This window comes from Saccoglossus kowalevskii, chromosome 14 (assembly GCF_978046115.1).
Source record: "Saccoglossus kowalevskii chromosome 14, keSacKowa6.1, whole genome shotgun sequence".
In the NCBI taxonomy this organism is placed as follows: Eukaryota; Metazoa; Hemichordata; class Enteropneusta; family Harrimaniidae; genus Saccoglossus; species Saccoglossus kowalevskii.
Window position 1 is genome coordinate 31,515,393 of NC_140654.1, and position 12,024 is coordinate 31,527,416.

Genomic DNA, 12,024 nt, shown 5'->3' on the forward strand with positions numbered 1-12,024 from the left:
AATTTCATAATTTCAAAATTAACTTTCATCTAGTTTGTTTGCTTGGCGCAATTCCAAACTATTTTCGCCGTGAAAATATAATTTTAATATTCCTTATCTGTACAACGTTCACTTTCGAATCATTCTCAGGCAGTTATACTAATTACATTAAACGGACGTAATTACATCTTTACCGCCGAAGAAATCAAAACAAACTTGATAAATCTCAATCTCAATCTCAAATGAGACCGGATGTGAAAGTGAGACTGGTCTTTTAGCCAGGTTCATTGTAACCTACTTTTCGTTGTCCGAAGTTACTAAGACTCATGTTGGAAGGAACAGTGTGTGCTGACCATTACTGATACCAATACTGCAGTTAAATACCGACACCGTAATCGAGATTTTCTGTAAGTTCAAATTCTTGGACTTAACAATACTGCACACGATTCAATAACCGGAAGTTAACTGTCTAATTTTTTTGGCCGAGTTAGGGGATCGCCTAAGATTACCCGAAATGATCCATGGGTAATGCGCATGCGCCGTTGACACCGGGCATTTTTCTCTGGATACTGAATATTTTTAGGAAAGGTGTGATCTTGTATTTTGGGTCTTTCCTTTCTCTAATTGTGATATTTTTATGACGGCTTAGCGACCCTGATATTCACTGTAAACGCTGATCCACAAACTATTGGAATATCGGTCGTACGTCTACTTTGAGCGATATTTCAACATGATGAGGTGTGTTCGTCAGGTCGCCATCGCTGCTTCATCAGTATGTACTGCAATGATTTATTCGGAATGACTTGAATGAGGTGTTTTCGTAAACTAACCTGGCCGGTTTACTTGTTCTCCATCCTTCGTTGTTGCCGGCACGACCAACAACTAATTAAAAATGACGCAGATGATCCAAGAATTGGGCAAATTGTCCTCGTCCGACGAAGTTCCTGAAATCACACCGTTAGATCAGTTCGATGTTTTCAAGGTGAGTATTATTCGGAGTGTTCGACAATAGCTTGTTTGACATTTGTCAATGTAATCTGTTATATCACTATACCATTCATAAATATGCATACAATCAGTTGTATGTTTATAACTTTGTGAACGTGGTGTTTACATTTAAAATGCGCCGTCTAACTCTGGGTCCAAGTCTCTGCTCGTTGCATTGTAATTGTACATTTAAAATGCGCCGTCTAACTCTGGGTCCAAGTCTCTGCTCGTTGCATTGTAATTGTATATTTTTGCAATTGATGCGTTTACAATAACATCACTGACCCCCACACATCCTGTAGACGGAGGGTTGCTCTGAATGAACCAACAAAGTATGCGTGTGAGAGTGATTAATTTGGGCGTCTCCGTATTGTTACAGACGCGATAATGAGTAATTAAAGTTAGTCAGTCCCCCCCCCCCCTCTATGGTTAAAACTGTCACATCTAAAAATATTTGATTATTCATTTATTTGCACAATGGGTCGTGACCCAAATTTAGGTGACTCTGTTGACTTGACTTTACTGTGTTGTATTCTTTATTTCACCAGAAAATATATACAATAATAATATTAAATATAGTGAGGAACGTAGATTACTAGATAATGATAATAGTTCATTCAAACTAGTCTAAGTTTGTGGCCCTATTTCCCATACACCTAAATATGGAGTAAATAGACTTCTAGGATATAATTACAATGAAAACACAGTGCACATAATGTCAACACGCACCATCTAGGGATTGCTTCCTGTCTGTGGTTCTTCAGAAAGGGCATGATTCTTTTCGGTTAAATATAGCACCGGACAAAACACTGACAAATTTATAATGTTCACAACACAGACAATTAGCATTGACTTAATAAATTATTACAGGATTGAATTAGATTGAATTATCATGCCCATGTATTATATTTCAAAGTTACTAGTAAAACTTTTTGTTGTAATACTTTTAACTTCATGAAAAGCTAGTTTTATGTTATATGCATCATGAATACTTTAGATTTTTTTTAATCTCTACCCAGTTCAAATATAATTTCTGAGGTAAATGTTGTCTGCCAATACTGACAGCATGTAAATTTGTAATTATTCGAGTCTCCAGGAAAAAAATAATGTGTTTTGATTGGGTAGACATTGCTCTATGAACTTTGGCATACATCTTGCATATTCAGATCACATACATTGTATGTGAGCTTATGAGAATAGTCAAAATTGGAAATACATGCAAGTTTCAAAGATACGGTATGCATCACCCACTATCTGAGTTGTTGCAATCTAGATATTCAATAATTAATTTTAATAGAAATAGTGCAGGAATTATGATAATGATTGACATCCTTTATTTATTGTATGGTTGTGTACGTACACACATAGGATATATTTGCATAACATCATTAAAAAAGTGAATAGTTTTTTTAGAAAGAAATGATACTTGCTGAGTGAGTCACGTTTTCACCGAAAGAATGCAAACATAACCCTGGGGTGATTTGTCTTAAATTCCACTTCAATTCACATTTGTGTTCAGTTGATTACTGACCTATAGACTTTTTGCTGTTTTGTATTGTTCCTAATTTGACCTCTGACACTTGACCCCTGTTGGTATGTGAACTAAGTTGTTCTTTTTTGACAGTGATTTATGCAGTACATGTACTCTATATTCACATTTATTGTCTTGTATAGAGCAGACATCTTTCATAGTACTGGAAAATAAATTTACCATATACATGTACCCTTCAAACTATGTGCAAGTAATCCAGAGTTTGTTGCTTTGTGAAAAAAGTAATGTTGTTACATGTTGGTAAGAGTTCTTAGGACCCCATTGCCCATAACTATATTATCCATTTAAGCAGACAATAAAAAAAGATGCATACAAAGCAACATCTCTTGGAATCTTTCTATTATCTTTGATTTAAGCAAAGATAGTAATGTTGCAAGATTTTGAATTTAAAGTGTGCATGTAAACAATAAGGGAGGTTGAAAGCATTACTATCGTTTCAGTCATTCTTTAAACTATTATGTTGTTGAAGTTGTTTTGCTACAATAAAGTTTGTTTTGATACATTTGCGACGCACCCAGACTTCTAGTCGTCGCTGTCATTGGACCCACAACACATTTCAACTCGGACCTGATCGGACTGACAGTCATGGCAGAATACTTATTCAAAGTAGAGTTTGTTTATTATCGGGATACAAGAATTATACCAATATGTATATATATATATATATATCACAAGCTGAGTTTTATAGTGATGACTTCGATTACAAGTTTTATTGACTGCCTCACTAGCAAGACACCATTTTTACGGCGAATGAACACACTTTACATTCAAATTATGGACGAAGAAAATCATAAATTGGATTTATCGACAAACCATCGATTCAAACAGTTGGTCATCGACAATCTTCGTTCAACTACACCAGAAGGCATATTAAAGGCAAAACTTCATTCTGGATGGGTCATCACCTATGATGAAACAGAATGAAAACCAACCGTGTGAACCGACTGCCAGCTTATCTACTGATAAAGCGGATAAAACTAGACTTTCACTTGGACACACACGCGGTTGCTAGATCCACTATGGACTCAGACAATTTTTTGCATATATTATACGCAGTAGATTTCGTCACACCGACCCTATTCGCTATGTCAGCAAAAGATATTCCTTCTAAATACAGCTCAACTATCTTTTCGTGAATCGCAGGTGGAGTCGGGAATCCCAGTTTACTGCGCTGTGAATGTGACAGTCACAGTCAACGAGTGCGTGATTGGACAGTGAAACAGCGACTTGAAGTATGGGTGCATCGCGAATGTATCAAAACAAACTTTATTGTAGCAAAACAACTTTAACAACATTGGAAGCAATTGCTGTACATTTACCGACAATGTTGATAATAACTTGCTGTAGTGTAGCAATATTTAGTTAAACATAATCGTTCAAAGAATGACTGAAACGATAGTAAAAATACAACAATAAGGTAATATAAACAGAGCTTGCAAGCAAGCAAACCAAATTGGAATGTACATGTATGATAGCAAACATTGGACAACCCATATTTCCGCTCTAGTATACTAAATAAATTACTTAGCTCTAAAAAGTTACAGAACGGGAGCGATATGTTTAATATTTTTATTTCTAATGAGTACCGGTACTTTCTTTTAATAATTTATAAAAATATTGGTGTATAGTGTAGCATGAATGTCTTATAGTGCATTTTCTATTTAGATGGGGAACGCTTATTAGGATGTGGAAATCATGCATAACATTTGAACTTCATCAAGTTCAAATAATACCAATACCAACATTCTTTATGAAACATAATTTTGAAATTGATTTGTCAATATTTACATGCTAAGAAAGGTATAGGGCATGATCCCATACAAAATGTGATAATTAGAATGTGCTGTTATCACATGATATAAAATCAACAGAGATATCAAATATTTGCTGTTGCTGTAACTGACATACAAAGTTTGGTAAGACAGCAAATATCTGTGTGGTCTGTGACATCCATCATGTAATATGATCTGTGCTCATAAAATATCAATATTATTGGCATGTATTCAGTTGCCTATGGATTCATAACATAACATTCTATACATATCCTGTTTGCCTTTGTGGATTTAATGGTTTTGTACCTCCCATTGTGACCCTAGTTATTTCTATGAAATATGCAGACAAGTACAGGAAATTTATCAAAGACAAAGAGATCTCTTCTCTGTTTTATTTTTATTTTTTCACTAGTTTAGTTATTGACACTATGTTGAAACTTGATGCATTGGGATTTTCTAAGATCGTCTGCAATAGGAGGTCAGAACAAGACAAAGGATATTTGCATCAGCATAGTGGGACACCGGGTTAGCATGGTGAAAAAGGAGTAGTCCGCAAAAGCTTTGTCTTTTTTTATTTGTGATACATGTAGGTCCTGGACATGTTTAGAGGATTGTGACGTAGATGCATGTACATCTTAGAACATAACATACCATAGCATAACTATACATGTAATAAATGCAGCTACACTGAAAGCAATAGATTGCTATGTGCATGGAGGTAAAAAGAGAAGGAGTCACAGCCAAGCTTAGATCAAAGGTACCAGGATGGTCGCCGCTGTTTGTACATAGATCAGGGAGTTTATTTGCCGAACGGATCAAGTAGGACAGTTTCCTCTTAGCGCAGTGAGGATTACCGTGAATTAGCATACTACGGACGCCTTCGGCAGCACTCGGTGATTTTCGTGACAATTCTGTCAAATTCTTATAAACAAATACGGCGATGATCGATAACGCATACAAGTTTGACTACGATGCTGAAACTGCTATGTCCTTCAATTCAGAAGACGTAAACGAAATCGAAGAGCATATTACAGACGAAAAATTGTTTTCCATATGCTGAGAACAAAATGATTGCTCGAAAACAAAAAATGCAGCGAATTTCTTGTTGACGCACTGCCATAGGAAGTAGGACATACAAGGGATATAAACTTCAAAAAGCGTCATTTCGAACCTCAAAATTCAGTCTCTGGTACAACGCGGTGCGGTCCATGCCATGCACCATTGCAAAGATCATTAAACGAGCTTTATTGTGGACTAAAAACAGTACTAGCAGGGTTTCGAAACATTACAATATTGCTGATTCAAAATTACAACGGAAAATGTGCTGAAAAAAGAAAAATTACATAAACTTAACAAGAAATTCTCTGATTTTCAAAATTCCAACTTTCCCGTTCTCACAAACACGATTCCTCTACGTATAAAAGATTTGCGCATGCTTTATGTCCTTTGACATTTACTGCGACACTGTAAAACAAGACCTTGGAATGTGTACTGTGCGCAGCAACGCTTGAGAGTAAATGACGCGTCGGCGACGATCCTGGGGTGAAAGGACGATAAGACAAAGGGAATTATGGGATTAAACTTGTCTAAAACAAAAGAAGTTTAGGAGGATTATTTTGGCTGTGACTCCTTCTCTTTTTACCTCCATGCTATGTGTAACACTCAGTAGGAGACATGCATTTTTTCAGAGAAAAATTATTTTAAAATTGATAGAAAAGCAGAGATATAACATAACATCTCATGTAACAGACCATTTCCTTCCTCACCATTTAACCCTACTGTGTGTTAGTCATGCTATCATACTATTGTACAGAAATTATGAACAGTTGACTGAGGTCCATAAGACAGGGAGTCACAATGACTTTCACTATGATTCTTAAACCACAGCTCTGGGTGTATAAATTGAAATATGGAGAGTAAATTTTAGTATGCTAACCATGCTGCATAGTGATGTACTTGTATCTGGTTGTAGTGCTTTGCAGATTTGATATTTTTGATTATCAGAATTATTTTTCTGTTGTATAGAACAATGAATGTTTGTGCATTGCAATTTTGAACTTAGTTTGCTTGATACAATGTACCGGTAGATATGATTCTTGTCTAAAAGTTGAAGAGTTGTTATGGGCATGGAAGGTACTAACGGAAGGAGCCATGACGCTATTGTTTTAGCTTTGCCCCATGATTGTTTGTCAATGTTTATTCATAAACATTGGTTCTGTTAGCTCTTAACACCTTCGTACAATGGCTTACTCTAGTCTCGAGCATTCGGTAATATTCAGAGCATATTCAGAAGCCATAGACGAACCTCGCATGTAAAATGCTGAAAATGACGTCTAGTTTGAATGCTGTTGTTTTCGGAGATCTTGGCGAACTTTAATGAAAAATTAGCAGATATAACATCAATTGGAAGAACTGATGAACTATCGTGAATCTTTTTGTATTTGTAACGGTGATGAGACTTAATCAATGATTGCCTGTGATAATAACGACTGCATTATTCAATGGAACCATTGTCATTGTGCGGGTTTGACGCCCGAAACTATTGACATTTTCGACCACTGGGCATCGGCAAACACCACCAGAAAAGATAGTATCAAAAGAAGGGCATGCCTAGACACTTTCTCTCTGATAATATTTTTTAGGAGTCCTCAGGAATTTTTGTTGTAGACACTCGAAATCTTGTTCTTGTTATAGTTGCTTATAACTAAAACATGTGAAATCTGTGAAGTCAAACGTTCATCTGTTGAATTTCCGGTTGTGAAATACGTATTTTGACCCTTCACACCTAAACCAACCGAGTGCGCATGTGTGATGACCGTAGTTTCATAATGTGCATATATTTTATGGTCACATTTAAAAATCGGTGGGGTTGAATCATATTCCGCTAGCTCATTACTTGTGTAAACAATCGCAAACTATCATCAACATTAAAGATGAGCTAGACAATGTCTTCATCAGGATTAACTTGGGTTGAAACAAAAGAAAATAAGCCTGTTAAGAAGCTTAAGTGGCCACTTGAGAGGTGTTGTGGCTCCTTCCATTAGTACCTTCCATGTTTTAAAGGGGCACCTTCCAGTTAAGCCTTATCTCACAACAAATTTACTTTCTGGATTAAAATAACAATGGATAACAAAAGATAGATTAACGTTGTAAACAACATAAACAATAGTGTCCCATGATTCTTTGGTGCAATCCATGGGATTGAGCGGTTCCCCTTTAACAGATCTCAAATCTTCAAAATGGCTGTCAATCACTGGTTTATTCAAATCAAAATGTTATGCAAAGTAAGTAAGTGACAATACATCCTTTCAACACAGACAATAATTATAACCTATTATGTTATTCAAATAATTAACACATTCAGTAATATTTGTATACATAGCAAGCGATGGATGAGTCATTCAAGTTTCACTTCCCATGATTCACTTGTGCAATTTTTAGGGATTGGGGAGCCCCAAATAAAGACAGGAAGTCACAGTAACTTTTGCAAAGTTTTGTTTTTGTGAACAGCCTCAAATAATAATCAAATTGTAAATGCTGAATGATTTACAGTAACACAATAAGTGATAGCTTGAGTTAAGAACATGTAACCAACAGTTGTTTGTATTATATACTGGATTATTAAAATATGACTTAGTTTTACCATAGAGCTATATAACAATAGACTATTAGTATGTTTTGACCACAGTTATGCCTCTTTATAATAGAGCAAATATGATAATGTATTGGTAATTTATGGAGATGAAAAAAAAAATGAAATATTTATTTTGGGTAGATGAATTTTTGGGTAATAATGTCTGTAAACAAATTTCTATTGATGTATTTTCAAAAAACAATAATTGATTTTGTTTCAAATAGTTACACAAACAAAAATCATGGTTTTCAAATACATTGAGAGTTATGTGCCTGAAAATATTTGTTTGTTTCACATTTAACACGTCTATTTCCTAATTAGATGGTGGTTATCTCAAAGAATAAAAGTATAGGTTTAGTCTCATATTCTGTCTTTTCAATTCACCAGTTGTTTCCACATTAATTCTCATTTAATCCATTGACAGTACGGTAACGCTTGATGAATGCTGATTCTGTACAATTGAAATAATCTGGTAGAATTGCCCCAGGCATTGTATTAAAATAATAACACGTTGCTGGCTGAACTCAAAAAATCCCTGTGTATTTGTATGAAATGTTGTTGATCAGCCTCAATGTACATGGGAACACTGCTGTGCATTCTATTTATATGGAAATTTCCACCATATTTCACATGTACCGGGTACATTTAGTCAAGAGGTTCAGAGACAATATATGATAAAAAGAGTTCAATGTGTAGATTTTTTACACATAAACCTCAATTACAATTTAATTTTTGCTCCGCTGTCAACTTTGTCGAGCGGAGCTTATCATATGAGTGATTGTCCGTCGTCTGTGTCAATGTTTTATTTTTTCGACTTCTTCTTGAAAACCGCAAGTCTAATTGCTTTGATATTACATATATAGGTACTACATGTGGTCCTCTCTCAGATTTGTTCATTTCATGATATCTTCAATTCTCTAATTTTGATGAATATTTTTGTAATTTTTGGTAAAAAGTGATATTTTCGACTTCTTGTTAAAAACCGCAATTCCAAATACTTTGATATTACATATATAGCTACTAGTAATTCATGTGGACCTCTCTCAGATTTGTTCATTTCGTGATGATATCTTCAAGTCTTTAATTTTGATGAATATTTTTGTGATTTTTGGTAAAATGTTTTTTTTTTTCGAGTTCTTGTTAAAATCCACAAGTCCGATTGCTTTTGCATTACATATATAGATACTACATGTGGATTTTTTAATTTCCTGGAGATACATGTATCTTCAATTATCTAATTTTGATGATATTTTTTGTCATTTTTGGTGAAAAGTGATATTTTTGAATTCTTGTTAAAAACAGCAAGTCTACATATTGTTCATTTTCTACTGATATCTTTTGTTCTTTAATTGAAATGTGCATTGCTAACAGCGGGGCTATCTCAGTCGACTGGCTGCTTGTTATTCTCTATCAACCATAAAACGAAATGTCATGCTGTAACTCTGTGGGAATACATTTTCCTACTTTTATACTTACAAACATGTCAACAGATTGAGAGAGGGTATGATGGAATATTTTATATATTGCTGAAAACATTGTCCACTGCTTCCCTGTGGTGTACATGTATCTATATTGAAGTACATGTACCTGTGAAAGTCCTGAGTTTTGCAAAATACACAGGTAATATGAATTTGAACATGTGTTAGAAGTTAAGATGAATCTGAGGCTACTGTGCTTTGCAAAGTACGTAAATTCTTACATACTGTCAATGGCGTACATACAATGCTACACAGACATCAGACTTAATTTCTTGTCTGTTGATTTCTGGAGAATTCTCAAATGATGACAGTTTTGAAGATGAAGCATTCATGATTTGAAATAATGGTTTGATTGAACCATATAGAAAGATTTGAGCCTGCTTGCAATTTTTTTATTTACAAACTAAAATGAATGGCAATTAAACTTTATTTTGGTCGTTAATTAATTATAATTAGCATATTTTTGTGTGCGTGTACCAGTCGCAGTGACTTTACGTTTTATTGTGTCTTGTATTTTTTTTTAATTACAAAACAAAGAAACTGAAGCACTTATTCTTAGCTGCTTTTGCCTCCTGCATTGTGCCAATTCTTGATGCAGCAACATATTATTATACATGTATGTGCATACTATAATGTATAATATTAAACTAGGCTGTAAGGCAACAGTCCATTTGACTTCTTTCTTGTCAGTTTTATGGCTTTGCACCATAAATATTGTATTTTCGGATCAATCGAAAAACTGTGCAAAGGGACTCCATCTTGATTTGTGTTGCTACAACCGCCAAAGACATAACCTCTCACCATGCAACCAGGTTAAAAAATAACACTGGTATTACAGTGTCAGTGTGTACTTGCATAACACTGTTGGCGTAATGATCAGTAATCCTCATGCAAACATTTCCACTGTAAACATTGACTCTTCAACCCACAGAGCTGAAATAATACAAGCTATGTCCATATTTAGGGGCGTGTGGCTTTCTGTCCGTTTTTCTTATTTTTCTTATGTTGTGCATAGAGATTTCAAACGTGAACTTAACTCTGATCATTCTCCAGGTTATAAATTTGATCCCCTAGATTTATAATTGTGGTTTGACCTCACCTGGCATCTATACAATGTGGAATGGAATATCACTTGTCTAACCATGCATTCATAAAATTTCACCACCTGCAATTGTCTAAAATTAACCCTAACTGCATGTATGTAAATGTGTCGAAATGGGCGTAGTGCGAGTGGTTCGTGCTAGTAGCACTAATCCGAAAAACTACTAGATCTAGTGCTAAAATGTGCACAGTGCGAGTGCTAAAATGTGCACAGTGCGAGTGGCATTGTTATCGCATTGTCAACGACGTCGAATAATAGGAGAGGCATCAACAACCACTTTCATATGCAAACTACAAACAGTATAAAACATTGGCGATATGCGCGAGATGTCCATAATAATACTTTCTTTATATAATACCGGATTCTGCCAAAACATCGCCCCGGGGATTTCACGGCTGGTGGGCGCTTATTTGGGGTTTCAAAATTTAAAAAAATAATTATTAAATATTTTGGGGGTCACTTTCATTGTATCCAACTACACAGACTTAGCTCCATGGGCCACCCAAGATGAAAGAAACTATTGCAGGATTAACAATAATTAATAATTCTTGCTGAATTAAAAAGTAGACGTAGTGAAATGTCATTACAGTGTCGCTCGGTGTAATTTTTAAAATACATTTGTTTTTATTTTATTGGTAACAAAAGTATATTTTAAACAACATTTCTAATAAAAATGAACACAACTGCATTGCGTAGCAGCAAGCGATCCCGGCAAGCGATCACAGATGCTCAATCCGGACATGCTACATTTCATAAACGTTGATTATTACTCAGTAGTGATTATAATAACGCACAAAAAATAAATTCGTTGATTGTTATGAAATTCAAATAAAATTCAATTTAGTTTCATCGTAAGCAAATGATTCCGATCGCATAAAAACGCTCGATGCGATAGGGTATCAGCCATGTTTCTCTTGCATGAGTTGAGCTAATAGGTCAAATTGCTAATTAACCAATCAAAATGCTGGATGATGCCAACGCGTTCAAATCACCATAGCTCATTTAAATATGTCAATGTTATTGAACGCAACGCAGAAAAGATTTGCCGATGTTGTACGCTCTATTGACTTGGATTTTGATGGGAAAATGGCATGATTTTTTTTAAATAAAAAAATATTTGTTTTCAAATATGAACTTAGCATAAGAAGAATAATTTAACATTGTTTACAGCGATAACAGCTCTTTGTCCAAACGGAGCTTATGCCACAATACCATTTCATACAGTATATCCATGATACAATGTAACAACAGGATTGCGTGAATATGTATATGCCCATTCACAGGTCGCAGTACACACAACATCCACCGAGCTTTACAGGGACCCGGGACTTAGACTAGGAGTATATCATTTTTTTATTTAGTTCACATATGGCATCATAATTTCATTTTCGAAGAGCTATTTTCATTAAGTGTGAAATAAAACGGCACATCAGCGATTTAAAAAAAATCAACGCTGAATTCCCCTATTTACATAAAGTTTCTATTCGCCAAAGGTGAAAACACAAACTTCCCCCACAATA

At 35.0% G+C, this 12,024-nt stretch overlaps 2 protein-coding genes across 6 annotated transcripts in view; one reads left to right on the top strand and one right to left on the bottom strand.

The window, feature by feature from the left end:
• Positions 1-527, bottom strand: part of LOC102806427 (germinal-center associated nuclear protein-like) — a 56,839-nt gene extending 56,312 nt beyond the window's left edge. Inside the window, exon 1 of the mRNA XM_085508129.1 lies at positions 278-527. Coding sequence (XP_085364255.1) covers positions 278-307 — 30 coding nt within the window. The 5' untranslated portion in view covers positions 308-527. The remainder of the gene's footprint in view (positions 1-277) is intronic.
• Positions 528-745: 218 nt separating this feature from the next.
• LOC102804367 (calmodulin-regulated spectrin-associated protein 2-like) overlaps positions 746-12,024 on the top strand; it is an 80,411-nt gene continuing 69,132 nt past the window's right edge. For all 5 annotated transcript variants that reach the window (XM_085508123.1, XM_085508126.1, XM_085508127.1 and 2 more), the window contains exon 1: positions 746-961. In XM_085508123.1, the coding sequence (XP_085364249.1) occupies positions 872-961 (90 nt within the window). In that variant the 5' untranslated portion in view covers positions 746-871. The remainder of the gene's footprint in view (positions 962-12,024) is intronic.